The 23430-nt window shown below is 40.6% G+C and overlaps 2 protein-coding genes across 7 annotated transcripts in view; one reads left to right on the top strand and one right to left on the bottom strand.

The window, feature by feature from the left end:
* The window catches only part of ADGRF3 (adhesion G protein-coupled receptor F3), a 37211-nt gene extending 33374 nt beyond the window's left edge, over positions 1-3837 (bottom strand). For 2 of the 3 annotated variants that reach the window (XM_078349710.1, XM_078349711.1), the window contains exons 1-2: positions 3597-3837; positions 2920-3458 (exon numbers count right to left, since the gene is read on the bottom strand). The gene's annotated coding sequence lies outside the window, so the exon portion shown is untranslated. Of the gene's footprint in view, positions 1-2919 lie in introns of all 3 variants that reach the window. The other variant, XM_054244391.2, reaches the window with a different exon arrangement.
* SELENOI (selenoprotein I) overlaps positions 3171-23430 on the top strand; it is a 37710-nt gene continuing 17450 nt past the window's right edge. For all 4 annotated transcript variants that reach the window (XM_054244392.2, XM_035273608.3, XM_035273607.3 and 1 more), the window contains exons 1-5: positions 3171-3324; positions 15875-15943; positions 16371-16479; positions 18677-18751; positions 22177-22439. In XM_054244392.2, coding sequence (XP_054100367.1) covers positions 3268-3324; positions 15875-15943; positions 16371-16479; positions 18677-18751; positions 22177-22439 — 573 coding nt within the window. In that variant the 5' untranslated portion in view covers positions 3171-3267. The remainder of the gene's footprint in view (positions 3325-15874; positions 15944-16370; positions 16480-18676; positions 18752-22176; positions 22440-23430) is intronic.

The raw sequence follows: 23430 nt of genomic DNA, 5'->3' as shown, positions 1-23430 counted from the left end.
TGTAAAAGTAAAAATATTGTTTCTAGCACAAATTGATATTTTCTATGATTATTATGCTGGAAGGCAAAATGTCTTATCTTGAGTGTACAAGATGTAGAAGAGATAAACGTTAACGGATGAGGAGGAAGACAAGGGAAACACAGCAACAATAAATTACACTCAGTAACTGGGCGTGTAGAGCATAGACCGGAATAACAAGGTCAATCTAGAGCAGTCCCGGGCAGCTGGGCTGCCTTAGGGAAAAATGCCTCCTGGAATAAAATTTGGGAAAGAGGAAACAGAAAGCTGACTTAGTCCCAAAGGCAAATTTGTTTACATGACATTTTTCTCTTCCAAGGTGACAGTGCCTGCTTGGTCTAGGATTAATGGAATTCTGGGAAAATATACTCGTGCATTACTTAATGACAGACTATGTTCTGATAGTAAATACAAAAGCCAGTAAGATATTTATTATCAAGTATTCAGAAGTGTACATAATTACATGTGCTATACTTTTATATGACTGGCAGCACAATAGGTTTGTTTACACTAGCATTACCAGAAACGTGAGTAATGCCTTGTGTTACAACATTTTGACAGCTACAATGTCACTAGGTGACAGAAATTTTTCAGCTCCGCTATAATCTTATGGGACCACCAGGTGGTTCCTCATTGACTGAAATGTGGTTACATAGAGCATGATGGTAATATCTGATATTTGTATGGGGTTAATTGAACAGACTTAAGCCATATAATAGTAGGTAAGACAAGATTTTCCAGGTGAGTGACTTAATCTCAGAGAAGTTATGATATATAGTTTCATTGAATTTCAGAGATGAATAGGATCTTAGGATCTAATGGATTGAATTAGATCTTAGGATCAAATGACCTCTTTTTAAAAAATAGAACTTGGGCTAAGTGAAGTAAATTGTCTGGGATTACACAGCCAGTAACATGTCAAAATATAAACAAATTTCTAGGTTATATTTTAGCTTATAAATTACCAATGTATTTACAATTGATTCAAAATTGTTACAACCTTATGCAGAGAATAGGCAGCAAATTGTAACTGCTTTCACAAAATTAAAAATCGCTCCTTTAAAGAAAATATCAGAGGAAGAAAACAATTTAAAAAGCAATCATGGCATTCTGAGTTTGCTTATATCTGAACTGATTAACAGCAAGTGCAGTTTATAAACTATTATTAGCTTGCACTGAAGTAACATTTTATGGCTTTTCATAATTAACTAGTTTTACAAGTATGAAGGTTTTTTGTTTTGTTTTGTTTTTGAGACAGAGTCTTGCTCTGTCGCCCAAGGCTGGAGTGCAGTGGCGCAATCTCGGTTCACTGCAACCTCCATCTCCCAGGCTCAAGCGATTCTCCTGCCTTGGTCTCCTGAGTAGCTGGGACTACAGGCGGATGCCACTACGCCTGGTTAGTTTTGTATTTTTAGTAGAGACAACGTTTTACCATATTGTCCGGGCTGGTCTCAGACTCCTGGCCGCAAGTAATCCTGGCACCTCAGCCTCCCAAAGTGTTGGGATTACAGGCATGAGCCACTGTGCCTGGCTGAGACTCTCATTTCTAATGTTCTTCTCAAAACTGGTACTTCACAGCATATCAAAGAGATCTTTGCTCCTTCATTCAGTAAAATATATTGATCACGTATTATTTGCAAGCCCCTGGGCTATGGAACATGGGGAAAATTGAGATGTATAAGATGCAAATACTCTCCTTGAGGGCAAGTGTGATAAAGGACACTCAAGTTTATTGATTGGCCAGGTGCCCACTCTACAAAAAATGCAAAAAATTTAGCCAGGTGTGGTGGTGTGAGCCAGTAGTTCTAGCTACTTAGGAGACTGAGGCAGGATCACCTTAGCCAGGAGAGGTCGAGGCTGCAGTGAGCCATGATCACGTCATTGGATTCCAGCCTGGGTGTAAGTGAGTACCTGTCTCAAGGGGAAAAAAAAGCTTATTATCTACCATATAACAAGTATAAGATACCTATTACCTTATAAGAATTTTATGCTTTAGGAGGAGACATTAGACATGTAGTAATAATAATGTGCTTGGCATATCTTGAGTCCCCAGTAAGTAGCTAGTAAATGAATGAACATAAAAGTATCTCAAAATAATAGCTCTTATTTCAGAGACCCAGAGAGACTGAAAGGCTCCCTGAGCTAGTGGTTTCCCATAACACAGATCTCATTTCACGTTGGGTCGATCATTTCCGAGCTGCGTGACTAAGTGACACTGGGCAGGTTGCCTAATCTGAAAATGGGGATAATGCCTTTCACATCACAGTGTTGTTATGGGGTTGATAATAATGTATGTGAAGTTCTCCCCATAGAAGATGCTCAATAAAAAGCAGCAACAATTATAAATTTTCTTAGTAGATACTCACTAGCCATTGATCTAATTTTTTTTTCCAACTAACTGGGCTCCAGTAAAAACACTTCTTGGAAACACAGTTAAGGACTCGTCAAGACTGACAGATCACTGCTTTTATCTGGTCAGGAGGCACCAGCAATCTCAATTTGGAACGGTTTGACAGAGCGGAGTGCGATGAGGCTTTGCTCTTGGTCCCGGGAGTAGGTGGGCGTTTCCGTGGTATCCTCACTAGAATGGATATCTGGGGGATACCCTCTTCGTAAACATAAACATGTTATGTTTACGGTGCATGCAGCGCACCGTACCAGGAGCTGGGAGCGGCCCGCAGTACAGACCTCCTTCCTTTTGTACTTCGCTGCGGTGGGATAACTGTCTTCTTACCTGAAACACTGCTGGACTGGCTCGCAAGCAGTCACCCTACCCTCGGGACTAAAAGAGTATCCCCCAGATGTCCACTCTAGTGAGGATACCACGGAAACGCCCACCTACTCCCGGGACCTTGAGCAAAGCCCGCTGGGAAATTGACCTTTCATACCCTCTTGCCTTACCTCAGCTCACCAATTTTGACGCTAGCAAATGAAGCGACGAAGAGAGCTAGAAGGCGGGACTTAGTGTTGCCTGATCCACGTCGATTGGACAGCGACAGCTTGGGGGACGGGCCGCTCGAGCGGGATAGCGACACTCCCTCAGTGGGTGGGGAGAAGCTTGGGCTGCGCTTGCGCGCTGGGAGGCGGCAGAAGCGGCCGAGACGGGTACGCTTGCGCGGTGGGCGGAGCGCGGCTACCTTCTCCGCCAGCCCAGTCCTTCCCAGCCTTGCCCAGCCGGTGTGGTGCTCGCGTGTCACCGCCTTCTAATTGAGAGTCGCTGCCGAGTGGGTGCTCGGTTTTCGGGTCGTCATGGCTGGCTACGAATACGTGAGCCCGGAGCAGCTGGCTGGCTTTGATAAGTACAAGGTAGCGCGGGCCGGCGGACACCCCTCTCCCTGCTCCCGGCCTCGCCCAGGCGGCTGAGGGGCCGGCACGGCGTGGTCCGTGTCACCTTGTGCCGCGTGGCTCCAGGCGGGCTGGCGGGCGTTTCTCCGGGGGTCCTGCGGGTCGGGGAGCGTGGGAGCATCCTAAGTCCGCCGCCCGGACTCGACACCGCCCGGGAGATACCCTTTTCCTTAGGAGAGATCTCAGTGATTAGGGAGCGAGGGAATTCCCTTCCTGTTTTTTTTCAAACTTACTATTTTCGTAAGTCTCCGGAAGGATGCAGTTCCTTCTGTGGTGTCTCAGTCGCCTTCATTTTAGTGAAGTTTCCACTCGCCTTTCATGCATACAACTTCGGAGGAGGAGATGATCGTTAGGCAGATGAGGCCCGGGAGGGGAGCGACTTGCCGAGGCCATCCTGCTGATGCCTCCACTTATGCTCCCGACAGGGGCTTCCTCAGCGGCAGCTTGTCACGCTGGAGCCACCAGATGAAAGGGACGTGCACACAGGAAGGAGATATGGAGTGGAAAGAGCGCGGGTTTTCGAGCACATACAAACCTGATACCAGAGTCAGATTTCTTTATTTCGTCTTGGGCACGTCATTTTAACCCCGCTCAGCCTCTCTTTTGTGTATATAAACTGAAAGTGATAGTTTCTGCTGCGCAAAATGATTAAAAGGATTTGGGAAGCGCCTGGAAACATACTAGGACCCCAGTAAATAAATGCTGGTGGTTAACTTTCCTCCAAATCTGGTTCACCTCCACTGTTCCTCTACCAATGAATGACTCTAACCATCCAGTCGGCCAAGCCCGAAGTATGGGCTTTAACCTTTCATCCTTGTTACCGGTTCATCTTCACATCTTAGCTTAAATATTACTTCCTCAAAGAAGCCCTGAGTATCCCTTACCCCTTAAACGTGCGCTCTGTTCGTTTATAGAATTGTTGCTTTAGCGTGTCTCCCCATTAGAATATAATGGCCAAGTAGAGTTTTCTTTTCTTGTGGACCACCATGGCTTAAGCATAGGGCGATGTGCATACTAGGCACCCAATAAGTATTTGTGGAATGAGTAACTGAAAAAATCATAATGGATTTTGTTTAACTCGAGTTAAAAAAAAAATGCAAGGGTCCTTAGAAGGTCACATAGCATGTTTCTCTGCTCTCAAGCCGTATTGTGCCATTCCATTCTGAACTGAAGTGATCGGTCTTAAAATGTTAAGCGGAAAGAGGGTCCAGAGCCTTCTTGGTAACTCAGGCCAGGGTTTTACAACTTTCATTTTAGAAGGCAGTTAACCCAGATACCTCCTGCTTTGCCTAAAGCTCTACCCCCCTTTTGTTATCTGTTCTGCAGGGTAAATATTGACATGTAAAACATTTTCTTCCTTGCTAGGGTCTGACTTTCTAAGTGCCAATAAAATAGCTATTTCAGTGGGAGCAGTGTTTGTAATAGGGAATCTCCTTTTTCTTAGAAAGAATCTTTCCTAGATTTATATTTTCAACTAGATAGGTGTCCTAATTTACCAGAGTTTCGATGTAATTTTCTGTTCTGATCTTTCCCCATTTTTATTAGCTAAGTTCCTGTATCTGACAGCAGATGATTTCCTATCATCCTGGAAAACAAAGGTCGATTTAGCAAGCGTCCAATGTTCACTAAAATAGTTTGTGGATGTTATTTTAGTTATAATGAGACTTCCTTGGGGAAAAAAGCACCCACATTTGTAACCTAAATATTCTTCTAGTGGAGAGTTCTTTACTCAATACTGCATTCATGTTAAAATTATGAATGCAGTGGTATACAAAGGAAAAAATCCATGTGATCTGTTTTGCTAGAATGTGAATCTCACGCACAGATCTTTTCTTCCTGTCATTGTGTTACCTTGTGTTGTCTTCAGATAGTAAGTGCTTTATAAATGCTTATTTTAAAAAATGTTTTTTCCTCATTAATGGGTAAAGATTCAAAACACTCAAAAGAGATTTTCGTATTCCCTTATGTGATGCTTTATAAGAGAGATGTAAAGAAAAACTGATACTACAAAAGCAGCTGGTGGAGAAATTACTTTCGAAGTAGTTTAATTTCTTCATCTTCCCTAGAGGTGTATCTGAGAGCTGCAGTTGGAAACCTGACAGTTTTACAGAGTAACTGCTGAAAGGGGTGCACACGTGGAGTTTCTGTAGCAAGAAGCTACAAAACAATTGATTTTTGGTACAGAAGAGCATGGGATGAATTCTGTGTTACTTATTAACACTTGTATTCTCCATTGTGTTTCTTAACACAATTGTTTTAAACAGTTAGTTGAATATTAATTGAGTGCCTGCTTTCTCTTTTAGGACATGAGCTTTAGGAGGGCAGGTCCTGTAGTTGACTTTTTTTTTCTTTAGTAACATGTCTAAAGTCTAGCACACTAACATGAACAGAGTAAGTGCTAAATCAATATAGAAGGAATGAGAATGTAGAAGGAATGAGAGTGTAGAAGAATATAAACCATTTTGGAAGTATGGATTAAAAAAAAAAGGAGCTCTATGTCTGGATATTGGAAGGATGCTTTTGTATTTTAAATGTGAAGATATCCAGTTTAACTACCTTTGTTCTCTGTTGCTCATTGACTAACATAACTTCAGAGAATTATACTGAAGGATTTCAACCTTATTTTTGCTCTCTACCCATCCTTTGTTTTAGACAGGTTTTTTTTTTTTTGTTGTTGTTGTTTTTGTTTAAATTGTGATGGAGTTTCACTCCTGTCTCCTAGGCACAGCAGTTACAGAGTAACTGTGCAATGGCACAGTCTTGGTCTGCAACTTCTGCCTCCAGGGTCCAAGCAGTTCTCCTTCCTCAGCCTCTGGAGTAGCTGGGATTACAGGCGCCCGCCACCATGCCTGGCTAATTTTTGTATTTTTAATTGAAACGGGATTTCACCATGTTGCCAGTCTGGTCTCTCACTCCTGACCTCAGGAGATCCGCCCACCTTGGCCTCCCAAAGTGCTGGGATTACAGATGTGAGCCACCAGTCCGGCCCTTGGACAGGTCTTTATAGTTGAGGGATTTTCCCCACTTATCTAAGGGTGAAACTACAAGGGTTTTTTTTTTTTTTGGTCCTAGTTTGCTCATCTAACCTTGGGAAGCCATAGTTTTAACTGATAGTGTAGCAGCTGCTTTCAAATTGTATCATTTTGCCTCAGGGAGGAAGTGTTCTGTGAAATAACTTGTTTGGTTTCAATAAGGTAATTTGGGCACAGTGGCTTGTGCCTATAATCCCAGCACTTCTGGAGGCTGAGGTGGAAGGATGGCTTGAGGATAGGAGATCTGAGACCAGTCTGGGCAACATAGTGAGACTTCATCTCTACCAAAAAAAAAAAAAAAAAAAGTTAGCCAGACATGGTAGCATGTGCCCATGGTCTAGCTACTTGGGAGGCTGAGGTGGGAGGATCACTTGAGTCTGGAAGTTGGGCTGCAGTGAGCTATGATTGTGCCACTGTGCTTCAGCCTGAGCAACAGAGAAAGACCCTGACTCAAAAAAAAAAAAGTGTGTGTATGTAAATGTATATATATATGGTTTCATGATGAATTAGTTTCTGCTACTACGATAATTAACTTGGCTTTCAACAACTACAGCCCGATTATAGGAATCATGATAGTTGTGAATTTATTAGTATTACAATTAAGAGGTGGTAAAGAGGGACTGTGTTTGCATCTTTTTTTTTTTTGGAGACAGAGTCTTGCTCTGTTGCCCAAGCTGGAGTGCAGTGGCGCATTCTTGGCTCACTGCAGCCTCTGCCTCCTGCCTTAGCTTCTTGAGTAGCTGGTACCACAGGCGAGTGCCACCACACCTGGCTTTTGTGTGTGTGTGTGTGTGTGTGTATTTTAGTAGAGACGGGATTTCACTGTGTTAACTGGAATGATGATCTGACTTCATGATCTGCCCACCTCCCAAAGTGGTGGGATTACAGGTGTGAGCCACCTCACCTCATCTGGGTGTTTGCATCTTAGTGGCAATGCTAAAGAACCAGAATCTGGCCTTTACCCTTACCAGTTCCTTAAGATTTTATAAAAAATTATGTTTACTCTTATCTTTTTTTAGAGAAAGGGTCTTGCTTTGTTGCCCAGGCTAGAATGCAGTGATGTGATCATCGCTTACTGCAGCCTTGAATTCCTCAGGTGATCTTCCTCCCTTGGCTTCACAAAGTGATGGGATTATAGGTGGGAGCCACCATGCCTGGCCATCATACAATTTGATTTTGTTTATTCAACAAGCATTTATTGAGGGTCTACTCAGTGTTAGGCATAGCATTAGGGCTGCAAAATTAAGCTTAGTTGAAATTCTTGTCTTCAGAGAACTTGGTTTGGTGGCATGTGAACATGTAAATGAATGGTTATAAATAGTTAATAAGTCCAGTTAGGCAAGTGCTGGGTGCTGTGGAAGAGGAGAGGAGGCAGCTTCCAGGGATTGGTAGCTAGAGCTGAGAAAACCTTCAGGGGATGGAGGTGAAGGCAAAGCTCAGTCTAGAAAGATGAATATCTATCTGTCTATAAATAGATAGATCATATATATATATATACAGAGAGAGATGCTGTTCCATTTATGTTGGGTTTCTGTTTCTGATAAACCTATTGTAGTCGAAAATAAATTTAATAGGCCGGGCACAGTGGCTCATGCCTGTAATCCCAGCACTCTGGGAGGCCAAGGTGGGAGGATCACAAGGTCAAGAGATCGAGACCATCCTGGCCAACATGGTAAAACCCCGTCCTTACTAAAAATACAAAAATTAGCTGGACGTGATGGCACCCACCTGTGTCATACTTAGCAGGTAACTTAATCTCTCTAGCCAGGTTTCCTCAACTGTGAAATGGAGTAGTAGTACCTATTCCACAGGATAATTCTGAAAACTGAATGAGTTAATAGTTATAAAGTGCCTGGCATGTGGTGCTGTATAAGTGTTGAGTAAATAAAAAATAAAACTTGACATTTGTGATTTCCTACACAGATGAACATTGGCTAGCATATAACATATCTCCATACTTACACACATTCCTGGAGGTTATACCAAGATAAACTATTTACAGATAGGAAGTTAAGAAAGGCAACTTAATGGACAGTCGGAAAGAGTAATGAGGAGTCTGTCTAGCTTGGGTCCCACAGATAGTCTTTGGCTTCAGATTTCTTCATCTTTTTAATGATATGTAATAGCACAAGAGGCAATAAATAAATTTTCTCAAATACTGCCTCCTATTTAAGAGTCTGCAGTGGCTTCCATTTGTTTGATATCCAAATTCCTCAGCAAAGATTTCAGGTTCCTTCACTAAATGACCCTTCCTTTTGCCTTATCTTCTCATCTTTTTAGAGCTTACTTTTTTTTTTTTTTTTTTTTAAGACGGAGGCCCACCTCAGCCTCCCAAAGTGCTGGGATAACAGGCGTGAGCCACTGTGCCTGGCCCAGCTTACTTAAAGTCTAGCAAGCAAACCTGTTTGTCATCATGACTTGCTTGTACTGCTCTGATTCTCCAGTCTCCTACTCTCTCCCTTTCTCTCCGACTTGTTAGATATAAATGACAATATTCACTGAAATTAGATCTCCTTGCTCAGTGAGTCATGTTCTCTGTGGGTGTAGTTCTTCAAGTCTCTCTCTTTTTTTTTTTTTTTTTGAGATGATGTCTACTCTTTTGCCCAGGCTGCAGTGCAGTGGCATAATGCCAGCTCACTGCAGCATCAGCCTCCCCAGGCTCAGGTGATCCTCCCACCTCAACCTCTCAAGTAGATGATGTTACAGGCGTGCGCCACCATACCTGACTCATTTTTGTATTATTTTGTAGAGTCGGGGTTTCTCCATATTGCCCAGGCTGGTCTCAAAGTTATGGGCTCAAGCTGTCTGCCCATCTCAGCTTCCCAAGGTGCTGGCATTATAGGCATGAGCCGCCTTGCCAGGCCGAGCCAGCATTCCTGGCCTCAAGTCTTGTATTGATTAAAAGTGCATTAAGAAACTTTTTATTTCTGTCCTAGGGTTAATTTATCCTTTCCCACAGGATAAATTTTAACATTTTACATTTTAAGTTTTTACATTTTAAGTTTAGTGATGTTTTGTTTTAATTAGAGATAAGATCTCCCTCTGTTGCCCAGGCTGAAGTACAGTGACATGTCATAGCTCATTGCAGCCGCAAGCTCCTGGGTTCAAGCCATCCTCCCACTTCAGCCTCCTGAGTAGCTGGGACTACAGGCGTGCACTATCATGCCTGGTTAATAGATAGTAGAGCATTACCCGGGGCAAGGGACTCAGTGTTTTTAACAAGTTGCCAGAGCTCAGTGTTTAGTGCAAAGATGTGTCAGTTCGGTTTTCTTATTAGTACATAGAAGGGATTGAAATACATGTATAAAGGATAACTTCTAGGTCCAAGGAGGTGGTTTCATAGTTTTCCTTATGTTAGAGCCAATTTCCTTCTTAAATTAAGGGGGGATTTATTTCTAATATCCTCAGAAATTGACACTTCACAGCATATTTAGAAAGTATTCTACGAGTCATTGTACTGCTCCTAGACTGAACCAAGTGTCACTTGCCTGATAAATTATAATTGTTTCTAACTGGTCTCTAGTTTGTACTTAATCCTCTTCAAGTCCATTTTCTACACCATAATCAGAATGGTCTTTTAAACGTGTAAATCAGGATATATGTTGTGCTTAGAATAAAATCCAACTCCTGTGGTCCTGCCAGGTGGTGTCTACCCAGCTCTCCAGTCTCATTTCATATAGATTGGCCTTCCTTCAGCATTTCTAATGCTTACCTGTTGGTGGTCTTTGTATATGTCATTGTTCTCTCTGCCTCAAAGGTGTTTCTTGGCATGTATTACCTCCCCCCACCACATGCATACACGAGAGTCATACATATAGTCTTTATTCTCTCTCTTTTTTCCTTTTTAGGTATACATCACATATAAATATCATAATACATTAAGATCTTAAGTGTATAATTTAATGCATTATTACACACACACACACACACACATATATATATATATATACACACACACGTGTAACCACCACCCAGCTCAAGGTACAGAATTAGTTCTAGTGCCTCAGAAAGTCTTTATCAGTCCCTCTCAACACACTACTGTTATGACCTCTTTTGCCATAAATCAGTTCTGTTTTTTGAACTTCATATAAGTGGAATCTATGAAAGCACATTGTCTTTAGCATCTGCCTTTCACTCACTATTATGTCTCATACATTCTTTACCTGACTGCCTTCTCATCTAGGACTCAGCTTAAATTTCCCTTTCTAGAAGCTGTCTCTGACCACTCTGACTAGGCACACTTCTTGCTCCACTTGTTCTCTTCTTTTTTTGGGAGCAGGTCACCATCTTTACTAGCTTCCTAAGGCTGCCATAAAAATTACCACACACCGAGTGGCTTTAAACAGAGGAATGTTAATTATTTCATAGTTATGGAGGCTAGAAGTGTAGAAAATCAAGGTATTGGCAGAACCACACACCCTCCAAAAGCTCTAGGCGAGAATCCTTCTTTGCCTCTTTCAGCTTCTAGTGGCCTGCCTGGGCTTGTGGCAGTGTAACTCCAATCTTGCCCTCTCTCTTTATATGGCCTTTTTCCTTGTGTGTCTGTCTGCCTGTCCTCTTCTTACATAATATTCTGATAGTTCCCTTCATAGTATTTATTACAAACTGTGTACCTGGGTTACTTTTTAAGGGGCGTGGGGAGGGGTGTCTTGCTTTGTTGCCAATCTGCTTTGGGTGTGTCTCCACCCAAATTTCATCTTGAATTGTAGCTGCCATAATTCCCATGAATTGTAGGAGGGACCTGGTGGGAGACAATTGAATCATGGGGGTGGTTTCCCCCGTACTGTTCTTATGGTGGTGAATAAGTGTCATGAAGATCTAATAGTTTTAAGGGGAAACCCCTTTCACTTGGCTCTCATTGTATTTGCCTGTCGCCATGTAAGACGTGCCTTTCACCTTCCGCCTTCCACCATGATTGTGAGGTCTCTCCAGCTACATGGAACTGTGAGTCCATTAAACCTCTTTTTCTTTGTAAATTACCCAGTCTCAGCGGGGCCCCATGGCTCACACCTGTAATCGCAGCATTTTGGGAGTCCAAGGCGGGTGGATCCCTTGAGGCTGGGAGTTCGAGACCACCCTGGCCAACGTGGTGAAACTCTGTCTCTATTAAAAATGCAAAAATTAGCCAGGCCATCATGGTGTGCACCTGTAATCCCAGCTACTTGGGAGACTGAGGCAGAATTGCTTGAACCTGGGAGGCAGCAATTGCAGTGAGCCGAGATTGTGCCATTGCACTCTAGCTTTGTCTACAGAGCGAGACTCTTTCTCAAAAAAATGCATACATACATACATAATTACATAAGTAAATAACCTAGTCTCGAGTATGTCTTTATCAGTAGCGTGAAAACAGACTAATATTCTCAGGCTGGTCTTGAATTCCTGGCATCAAGGGATCCTCCTGCCTCATTCTCCCAAGTAGTTGAGATTACACGCAAGTTGTGATTATTTACTTGTTTTCCTGCTTACCATTGGTCTCACACTAGACTATAGACTTGGTGAACATAGGAAACATTGGTCTTGATCGCCGTTTTCTTCCCAGTGGTCTAGCACAGCCCCTGGCAACATCATAGACACTCAGTCAAGTATTTCTTGACTCACTGAATGAATGGATGAATGGAAAATGAACTCTGCTTTATTTCCTGACTTGAAGTTCTACAAAGTTTTGAAACTCTCTAATAGTTGAGAAAATGTTATTTAAGGTAACTGACTTTCACAGAGACTTCCATGAAGTGGGTAAAATAGACATAATTGCTGTGGATGACAATTCAGAATTCTATACCCAAATAATTGTTAAATGTTGGAATAGGCAATCTTTAAAAAAAAAAAACACCATACAGTGTCTTGCTCTGTTGTTGCTCAGGCTGGAGTGTAGTAGTGCAGTTACAGCTCACTGCAGCACTGAACTGGGCTCAAACTGTCTTTCTGCCTTAGTCTCCTGAGAAGCTAGTACTGAAGGAACATGCCACCACATCCAGCTAGTTTTTAAAAAACCTCTTGTAGCCCAGGCTGGTCTCAAACCCCAGGGCTGAAGGGACCCTCCCTGCCCCACCCACTTCAGCCTTCCAAGGCACTGGGATTACAAGCATGAGCCACAATGCCTGGCCTGTAATAGCAGTCTTGAGGGAAATGTTTAGGTCTACCTTAACTGGCATTTTTATAGAGACGTAAGTGAAAGCATTATTAGCATGACCAGATTTATATGCTGAGAGTTTTGGGAGGAATAGTTGTTTCCTTGGATAACTAAACCAAGATCGGAAGAAATCTGGAGAGGGTAGAAATGAGTTGACCTTTAGCAAGATGAAATGTTAAAACAGTAGATGCAGTGACTGTCACACCTACGTTCCAGTAGTCAACCTCATATTAGCATAGAGAAAGATGGCTTTGCAGTCCATATGAGACAGGCCTGAAGGGGATTCAGATGACTGCAGTATGATTTTGTTGTCCCAGGAATTGATAGTATCTTGAGCAGCAAAAGTTATCAAGGAAGAGGGGTTTATAGTCATGTTCTGCTTCCTACTCATATACCACTTGAAATGCTCCTTTTGCCCTAGACCATGTTTGTGTTGGTTTAACAACAAATTGGATTGTCTGAAGTTGGGGTTGTCAAACTGAAGCCCCCAGTCTGCCTGTTTTTGTGAATAAAGTTTTATTAAAACACAGCCATGCTCATTTGTTTACATATTTTCTGTGACTGCTTTCCTGTTTCAAGTGTTGTGTATTTGTTACAAAGATCATATGGCCTGCAAAGCCTAAAATATTTACTATCTAGCCCTTTACAGAAAAATCTCTCCAACCGCTGGTATACTAAACTAGACCTAGATGACAGTATTTTAAACATTTTCAATTTATTTACTTCTTTGTTCCATTACACTTTAAAGTCTTGAAACACTGATGTTATTTCTTGCATATTCACAAAGCTTATTCAGAAAGAAATTTTGATCTTTAATTATGATTTTTAAAAATCAGATACTCAAATGATTAGTACTTATTTTGTATACATACTGAGCATACATAGAAAATATAAGCAAAACTTTTTCAAGCATGTGACTGGTATATATCATGTAAATTTCAGATGGATCAATTAGGTAATATTTGCACAAGTAATATTGTGAACCCTCAAGGAGGGTTTGAACTAGGCTAATATTACCTAGGTCAAAACTTGTCTGTTACCAGTTTTGTATCCCTTCTTCCCCATACCTAGCAATGTATGTGTGCATAGAGTGAATAAGTTGTCAACATGACCCTTAAAGTTTTACATGTTTATGTATGTCTTTTACAATTTCCTTTACATTCTTATTAATAGCTCAATAAGTGGGGAATAAGCTCTTTAATCATGCAACCCTAACCTATTTTGTCTTCCTTTGCATGTTTATGCAATCCAGGATCCTGCTATACAGGGATTTGTCATTCCTTTGGTAGCCAAAACACATGTAATTTAGTAGCTAATACTTGCATAGTGCTTACTGTAGGGCACTTCACGTATCTAATCCTTATGACAATCCTTTAAGGTAAGGACTATCATCCTCATTTTACAGGTGAAGAAACTAAGGTAGAGAGATTAAGAAACCTGCCCAAAGTCACACAGCTAGTAAGTGTATTGTAATGGTATCAAGAGGAAACAGATTCCTCTAAGTTGAGAGGAATGAAGGAGGTTTAGAAGGTGTGTGGTCAGTGTTTGAATGCATGCAGCGTGCATTTTACTGGTCCTGCATAAGTGAGGACATGTAAGCAGTATGAATTTCTCTGCTGAAACACCATAATGTAGAAGGTGATTGAGAGCAAAGGATGAGTCAGAGATTATCCTGGCAATTTAGACTCTGGATGAGTATGTACCAATGAAAGAACCCTGATTAACTCCATGATTTGGGGTTGATCTTTAGACTTGCTCTGTGACCTGTTCTTCCTCCCATAACAATATCTGACTGTGCTTGACAATCTTTGCCTCATTTATGTTGCTATTCCACTTTTGCCACTCAGATGAGGACATCATAAAATAGATGTATTCTCCAGGTTATTTTTGTATTATTATCATTTTTTGAGACTGAATCTTGCTCTGTTGCCCAGGCTCAAGTGCAGTGGCACGGTTTTGGCTCACTGCAATTTCTGCCTCCCAGGTTCAAGCAATCCTCCTGCCTCAGCCTCCCAGGTAGCTGGGATTACAGGCATGTGCCACCATGGTCCAGCTAATTTTTGTATTTTTAGTAGAGACAGGGTTTCAACATGTTGGCCAGGCGGGTCTTGAACTCCTGACCTCAAGTGATCCACCTTCTTTGGCCTCCCAAAGTGCTGGGATTATAGGTGTGAGCCACCATGCCCAGCCTGTATTATTTTTGTTCTCCTACTTTCTTTCCCTTTTTTTCTTTCTTTCTTTCTTTTTTTTTTTTTTTTGGAGATGGAACCTCACTATGTTGCCCAGGCTGGTCTCAAATGATCCTCACGCCTCAGCCTTTTTTTTTTTTTTTTTTTTCTTCCCCAAGACGGAGTCTCGCTCTGTCACCAGGCTGGAGTGCAGTGGCCTGGTCACGGCCAGGGTTCAAGCGATTCTCCTGCCTCAGCCTCCCCAATAGCTGAGACTATGGGCAGCCACCACCACGCCTGGCTAATTTTTGTATTTTTTTTTTTTTTTTTTTTTTTTTTTGAGACGGAGTTTTGCTTTTGTTACCCAGTCTGGAGTGCAATGGCGCGATCTCGGCTCATCGCAGTCTCCGCCTCCTGGGTTCAGGCAATTCTCCTGCCTCAGCCTCCTGAGCAGCTGGGATTACAGGCACGCGCTACCGTGCCCAGCTAATTTTTTGTAATTTTAGTAGAGACGGGGTTTCACCATGTTGACCAAGATGGTCTCGATCTGTTGACCTCGTGATCCACCCGCCTCGGCCTCCCAAAGTGCTGGGATTACAGGCTTGAGCCACCGCGCCCGGCCTAATTTTTGTATTTTTAGTAGAGATTCATTTCACTGTGTTTGCCAGGATGGTCTCCATCTCCTGACCTCATAATCTGCCTGCCTTGGCCTCCTGAAGTGCTGGGATTACAGGCTTGAACCACCATGCCTGGCCAGCCTTTTTTTTTTTTCTGAGACAGAGTTTTTGCTCTTGTTGCCCAGGCTGAAGTGCAATGGCATGATCTCGGCTCACCACAGCCTCCACCTCCTGGGTTCAAGCGATTCTTCTGCTTCAGCCTCCTGAGTAACTGGGACCATACCCGGCTAATTTTGTATTTTTAGTAGAGACAGGGTTTCTCCCTGTTGGTCAGGCTGGTCTTGAACTACCAACCTCAGGTCATCCGCCCCCCTTGGCCTCCCAAAGTTCTGGGATTACAAGCATGAGCCACTGCACCTGGCCTAGGCCTCACCCTTTTGAGTAGCTAGGTTATATGCATATGCCACTGCACCTGGCTTTACTATTATTTTCATTTGAGAACTGTTAATCTGTTTACTAGTAGGCAAGGATTTACTCTGAATATTTTCTTTCGTTTTTTAACAGTACAGTGCTGTGGACACCAATCCACTTTCTCTGTATGTGATGCATCCATTTTGGAACACTATAGTAAAGGTAAGATAATTAATATGCATGTACTTTTTGTTTCAATAAGTTTTAAATATTTTAACCTATTTTATGGAGTATTATAAATGCAGTTCTCAGTTTAAGAAGATATCTAGAGAAACTACCGTCCCCATCCTCCTTTTGATTTATCTTATTGTTGAAGTTTATACCCTTTTAAAATAAAATGTCTTTTAAAAATTTCTAAAGTAGATTTAATGTTATGATTATAGAAGTTTGCTAATTACAGAGTTAAAATAAATATAGAGGATAGAAGAAAGAATGCAATGGAGATGATTGTTTACATATTAAAGTCTGTAACTTCTGCATATGATCTTTCAAATTGATAACTTTTATTATGACTTTAATTTGCATGCTATAGTATATTGGACAGAGATTCTTCTACTTTAATGATTTTTTAATTATTTTGCAAAAATAGATATTTCCTACTTGGCTGGCTCCCAATCTGATAACTTTTTCTGGCTTTCTGCTGGTTGTATTCAATTTTCTACTAATGGCATACTTTGATCCTGACTTTTATGCTTCAGGTAAGACTATTACTTTAATATAAAATTTAAAATGAGTTGAGAAAAATGAAATGTGGTTGGTTATTTTCTGGTTCTCTTAAAATGTTTGTATTTCCAAAAAATTTTGGATATTATAATGGCATCACCTTGCCTATTGAATTAGACATGCTGTCTAAAAAGCAGTGAGGTTTTGGCAGATAAAGAATAATTGGGTTTACATGAAGATGGAAAATTAAGACTCAAAACTTTGCCTAAAAACAGATACAAGCAGGGCTCAGTATACCTGTCAGTTCTAGGAATATCCCTTCTCCTTTTCTAGTCATGAAAGAGAAATCCCCTTTCTTTTGAAGGAAATGTGATCGTCTTTCCTTCTGCTCTGTGTCCCTTCTTGACTTTAATGACTCCTAGTTTCCTCTGAAAACAATTCTTAGACCTTAAGAATTTGTTGCTAAGTCTGAACCCTTATTGGGGAAGAGAGGAAGGAGGCACTTTTGGAGCCAGTGGTCAGTCTGCTCCCATCCTCTGCTCCAACATCTTCGCTCTTACTCGTTTTATCTTCACTCTGTTTCACACCCAGCTTCTGCCCCAGATCATAGGAGAGAATTGGGAGTGTATTTGGGATGAGGAGGGAATAGTTGGAGACAAGGTTTGTTTTTATTGTTCAGTGAGTTGATTGCATTGAGAGGAATGGAAAGGTGGAGACAGATGGGCATTTTTTGCATCCTAAGATAATTTATTTTCCAATTGTAATACTTAGAAATGGTTTAGTCAGGAGTCTTAGTGTTAGAATTCATCTGTGTGTGAGTTCAGCAGACTTTTCTGGACTGACCTGGAGAAACTGAGTACCACTGACAACATTGTTTTAGTAGGAAAATTGGGAGTTTCAAACACTTAAGGAGTTTTTTTCTTTTTTTTTTTTTTGAGCTGGAGTCTTGCTCTGTCACCCAGGCTGGAATGCAGTGGTGCAATCTTGGCTCACTGCAACCACTGCCTCGGGTTCAAGTGTTTCTCCTGCCTCAGCCTCCCGAGTAGCTGGGATTACAGGCATGCACCACCACACCTGGCTAATTTTTGTATTTTTAGTAGAGATGGGGTCTCACCATGTTGGCCAGGCTGGTCTCAAACTCCTGACCTCAGGTGATCTGCCTGCCTCAGCCTCCCAAAGTGCTAGGATTACAGGCATGAGCCACTGTACCTGGCCAAGACTTCTGATATTACAGAAATTCTGAATATTGAAACTATATATATGCTGAACTTTACTGAAACTTTTAGTCATAGCTTCTGTACATGTAATAAAATGGTAATTGAAGTTGGAAATGCCAACTCTGAAGCATGAGAAGATCATAAAGTACATGTGAATAATAAGTAAGATTTAAATTTTATTAAACATTATTCGGGTATTACATTTTTTAAATTAATTTTTTAATGTATTTTAATCATCAGGACACCCTAAAGAATGTATCTTTGTAACTAGAAATATTATTTTCTAAGATTATTTACTTAGTTATTAAAAGAACCAAACGTATGTAAATGTTATATATATTTCTTCAAATCATAGAAGTTGAAGGACCAGATAAACTATCTTTTCCCAATATATTTGGAAAATACAAGGTGGGAGAGAGTAAATGATATATTCAAGGTTACACCCCTGGTTAATTACAGAGCCAGGACTAGCACTCAAGACTTTTTGATTCTCAGTTGTTTTGTCTTAGGGGGAAAAGTGAGCTCCTGATATATCAGAATGATTCTGATGCCCAGATCATTCAATTGATCTATCTATACCCAAATCAGAAGGTCTTTTGTTTAGCTAATTAATAGTATAAGAAAGGATAGGGTAAAGGCTCAATACAAGTTTGTAATATAATCATAACAACAAGGGTTAGATTAAATGCAATTAGTTTTTGAATTCCAAAAATATATTATTTTTCATTGTAGGCACATGAAAATTATTTATTTTCAAGTAAAGGTGGAATACTCAGTCTTGAGTTATGTTAAAAGCTCAAAATAAGTGCTGTTTTGTGAGGGGCTGGGGAGTTGCTTTTTTGCTTTTGTCAGTTTCCTGGTACTATTTACCTAGTTCTGGATTCAAAATATATTGTGAAGTACTTTAACTTCTAATTAACAAAGAGCAACATTTCTCACTGTCAGTATATGCTATGGTAAGAACTACTGTTACTTAGTTAAACTGTATTAAAATCTTACTTGCTTTCCTTTTCAGCACCAGGTCACAAGCATGTGCCTGACTGGGTTTGGATTGTAGTGGGCATCCTCAACTTCGTGGCCTACACTCTAGGTAAGGAATTGGTAAATACTTACTGTAGTCAGTGACTGGTGAATCAGCAAGGATAGCCACCTATTAAAATAACATTTTCTCCTGTGCTTAATTCATTTTAACTTAGGTTTATTAGTATTCGGTTCAAGTTGATAAATATGGTTTTGACTTTCTCTATGAAAAATATTGTCTTTCATTGTGAGGGATTCACAGAATAAGATAGGAGTTGGTAAACCGCTTCTTGTGGGCCAAATTTGGTGTGTAGCCTATTTTTGTTAGTAAAGTTTTACTGGCACACACCTATTCTTTATATATTGTCTATGGCTGCTTTCCTGTGATAAAGACACAGTGGAATAGTTGCAACAAAGACTGTATGGCCTGCAAAGTGAAAAATATTTATCATGTGGCCTTTAAAAAATATTTGCAAACTCTGGAACAAGATATCATTTCCACTTAAGTTTGGAAAGTAATAGAACACAGTGGGAGAACAAATAAGGAAGTGATCAATTCTTTTTTTTTTTTTTGAGACGGAGTTTCGCTCTTGTTACCCAGGCTGGAGTGCAATGGCGCGATCTCGGCTCACCGCAACCTCCGCCTCCTGGGTTCAGGCAATTCTCCTGCCTCAGCCTCCCGAGTAGCTGGGATTACAGGCACGCGCCACCATGCCCAGCTAATTTGTTTTGTATTTGTAGTAGAGACGGGATTTCACCATGTTGACCAGGATGGTCTTGATCTCTTAACCTCGTGATCCACCTGCCTCGGCCTCCCAAAGTGCTGGGATTACAGGCTTGAGTCACCGTGCCCAGCCGGAAGTGATCAATTCTTTTATGGTAGAGGGAGTAGTCAGGGAGGCCTACTGTGCTAGACCATACTGTCTGTTCTGCCAAGAATGCTTTTCATTGGGATTATCCGCATGGCTTGTCCTTCATTCTTCTATGCTCCTTGCTTGCTTTATTTTTCTCCATAGCACTTAAAACCATGTAACATGTTATCTGTTTACTTGCCTGCTTGTTTAGTATCTCTGTTTTCTAACTAAAATGCTAAGTTTTGTGAAAGTGAGTACTATGTTGTTCTACTGCATCCCGAGTATTGTAGACACTCAGTACATAGTTTTTAAATACATGTAAAGTAGCAGACCCTGACTTCAAGTTGCTTAGACCTTTTCTGATAAAAATGACGTATTCTCATAAAACCAGTATAACCTGCTACATGATTAAATGCTGATATGGTAGATGTCATGCTGACCAGATCTGCAAGAGTTTGGAGTAGGAAGAAGTCAGTGGCGTCTAGAAGAATTAGGGGAAAGCTTAGTTAAAAGCTACATATTTAGGCAGGGCTTTTGCACATTTGTTATTAAAGATGAGCAGGTCTTTAATTGCTGCTGAAGGATTTGGTTGCCAAGGACTGCTGAGAGGAATAGGGAAAAGTTGAGAGTGGCCTGTGAGCTCTGACTTTTGACAACATGCCGTAAGATCCTTTTGATGTACCATCTACTTGTTCTAGGTCCACAATTTTCTGGCAAACCCCTGACCTGACATGATAGTTTGCAACACTATGGTTTGCAACTATTGTTGCAAACCAGTCTTGAATGTACGTGAGGCAGTTTATAATTTTTATTCTATTCATGAGATTTTGCTGCAGAAATACTAATATGTTTGATCACGGGATGCTGCTCTAGGTCCTACTGGGGAGTCTTTTATGATATATGATATATACCCTGAATTACCTTTTTAAGGAAAAAAAAAACTGAAGCATATCTGGACCTCAAACTTGTAGAGATGGAATGGGTATAGTGAGAAAATGTATAAAACTTAATACATAGTTCATGAATTCGGTATTATAATAACTGCACAGGAGTTACATTGAAAACGAGAAATTGTTAAACCAGTAAATAATGAGAAAAGACTTTCTGGGAATATTTTAGCTACTTAAGGGCAAAACCTTTCCCAACGCTGAATAAGAGAAATCTATAGTATTTGGACAGGGAGTTTGGGATTCATCTTTTCATATAGTCTTCTACAATATATTATGCCACAGACCTATCTAGGTACTGGGGAATGAATATACTGTAGTGAGCAAGATTAACAGTAGGTATAGGGGTTTTTAATTCCTTAATATGAATTTTTACAATTAGTCTAATTCTAATGCACTTAGTTAATAAAACTGTTTCTTTTGGGGGAAGAATTATATAATTCAGTGGGACAGGCTGGCTCTAATAGGCACCTCTGTTTCTGCCTGTAAAATGAAGGTGTTCCACTGTGCTTTATCCTAAACTCTCTTTCTTCTCATTCCCTTGGTAATTGTGATTCTCACTCTACAGTATAAGTTAAGATTCCCATGTTTATATTTATCCCTCATCTGTGTTGAGTTCCTAATAAGTACCCTTGGATTGAGTTCCTTGACATTACCATGTGGATATCTCACTAACACTTCAATTTCAGTATCTAAAATTGAACTCTGCATCTTATCTGTCAGTTTTGTTGCTTCTTCTGACTTCCTTTTTTCTATTAACACTACTCCTCTTTTTGTTACCCAGAATAGAAACTGGAGATTCTCTTCATGTCCTTAGGCCTTATGTCTCATCTTTTGCTGCATTTTGTCATTTTTATTTCCTTGATGTCTCACCTACTACCAGCTTCTTATTCCCACTGCATTTCATCTCAGTTGAGGCCTACTAATTAGCATCCCTCTCTCCAGCCTGTCATTCACACTGTCAGGTGCTACTTCCTGAAGCTTTGCTTTCATTCTTGTCATTTCTCTATTCAGATACCTTTAGTAACTCCCCATATTCCTTAAAACTTTTAAACTGGCTCAAACCTCCTTTTTCACCTTTTTGTATACTTCACTTTTCACATGCTAGTTTCTAGTCAAACTAAAGTACTTGGCATTTTCTGAACAGGCTTTGTGCTTTTCCACCCTGGTGTGTTTTGCTGATGGCATTCCGTCCTCTTGGAATGACTTACTTCTTTATCTCTTATCAGCTGAAATCCAACTCATTCTTTATGTTCTCTACTCAGATTTCACCTGCCTGAAAAGCCATTCTAGCTTATCTTAGCCTAAAGAGAACCTTTCCCTTATCTGTACTCTTTTATGGTTTGTGACATATCATACCTTTATTATCATATTTTGTTCCTTTCTCTTTTTTCCTTTTTTTTTTGAGATGGAGTCTCATGCTGTCATCCAAGCTGGAGTGCAGTGGCATGATCTCAGCTTACTGCAACCTCCATCTCCTGGGTTCAAGTAATTCTCCTGCCTCAGCCTCCCAGGTAGTTGGGATTACAGGCACATACCACCATGCCCAGCTAATTTTTGTATTTTTAGTAGAGACGGGGTTTCACCATGTTGACATGCTGATTTGTTTTGTTTTTTCCTCTAGTTTATTAAAGAAGACTTTCTCCATCCTGATGCATATGTTGAACTTTTCCTGTGGTTTGTTTTTGTTGCAGATGGTGTAGACGGAAAGCAAGCTCGGAGAACCAATTCTAGCACTCCCTTAGGGGAGCTTTTTGACCATGGCCTGGATAGTTGGTCATGTGTTTACTTTGTTGTAACTGTGTATTCCATCTTTGGAAGAGGATCAACTGGTGTCAGTGTTTTTGTTCTTTATCTGCTACTATGGGTAGTTTTGTTTTCTTTCATCCTGTCCCACTGGGAAAAGTATAACACAGGGATTCTTTTCCTGCCATGGGGATATGACATTAGCCAGGTGGTAAGTATATACCTTAAAGTTTCAACATTGCCATGATACTTTTGGAAAGTTTTTGTCATTGTTCTTTATGGCTCCTAGGTTTTTTTGATTAGAATTGATATGTGCTTTAAATGTTTTATTTTATTTTTATTTGTGGAAAATTTCAAAAAAGTAGAGAATAGTATAGTGAACAGTAAAGTAGAGGGAATAGTTGAGAAAAAGTAGAGAGAATAGCATAGTGAACCCTAATGTACCCATTGCTTAGATTTAGCAGTTAGCAACACATGGCCAGTCTAGTTTCATGTATACCCTCCCTCAGCCCTCTTCTCAATTATTTTATTTGTTTTTGTTTTGTTTTGTATTATTTTTGTTCTTGAGATGGAGTCTCACTCTGTCACCCAGGCTGGAGTGCAGTGGTATAATCTTGGCTCACTGCAACCTCTGCTTCCTGGGTTCAAGCGATTCTCCTGCCTCAGCCTCCCAAGTAGCTGGGATTATAGGTGCCCACTACCATGCCCGGCTAATTTTTGTATTTTTGGTAAAGATGGGGTTTCACCATGTTGGCCAGGCTAGTCTCAAACTCCTGACCTCAAGTGATCCGCCCGCCTTGGCCTCCCAAAGAGCTAGTATTACAGGTGTGAGCCACTGCACCCGGCCCTTCTCAATTATTTTAAAGGAAATTTCTAATATTATATGATACTTTACTATATATCTCTAAATGATAAGAGCTTCCTTTAAAAAAACATAATTGCAATGCCAGTATTACACCAATAATTTAACAATTTCTTAATGTTATTAAATAATCATTTGAACTCTTGATTTTGTAAAGAAAGATATGCACATGTAATTAAATGATTGGCTTTTTGTGTTCATTGCCACCTTTTCGGTGAGTAGAGAGATTTCTTTCTTCTTACTTTAATGGGCTTGCTATTAACTCTCCCTGCCTTTGAATCCCAACTTTTTGTGTTGCCATTTTGCCCATTTACACCGAAGCCTCCAGTAAAGAAATCAG

This window comes from Callithrix jacchus, chromosome 14 (genome assembly GCF_049354715.1).
Source record: "Callithrix jacchus isolate 240 chromosome 14, calJac240_pri, whole genome shotgun sequence".
Taxonomy (NCBI): domain Eukaryota; kingdom Metazoa; phylum Chordata; class Mammalia; order Primates; family Cebidae; genus Callithrix; species Callithrix jacchus.
The sequence above is the reverse complement of the archived record's forward strand: the minus strand, read 5'-3'. Positions and strand labels throughout refer to the sequence as shown.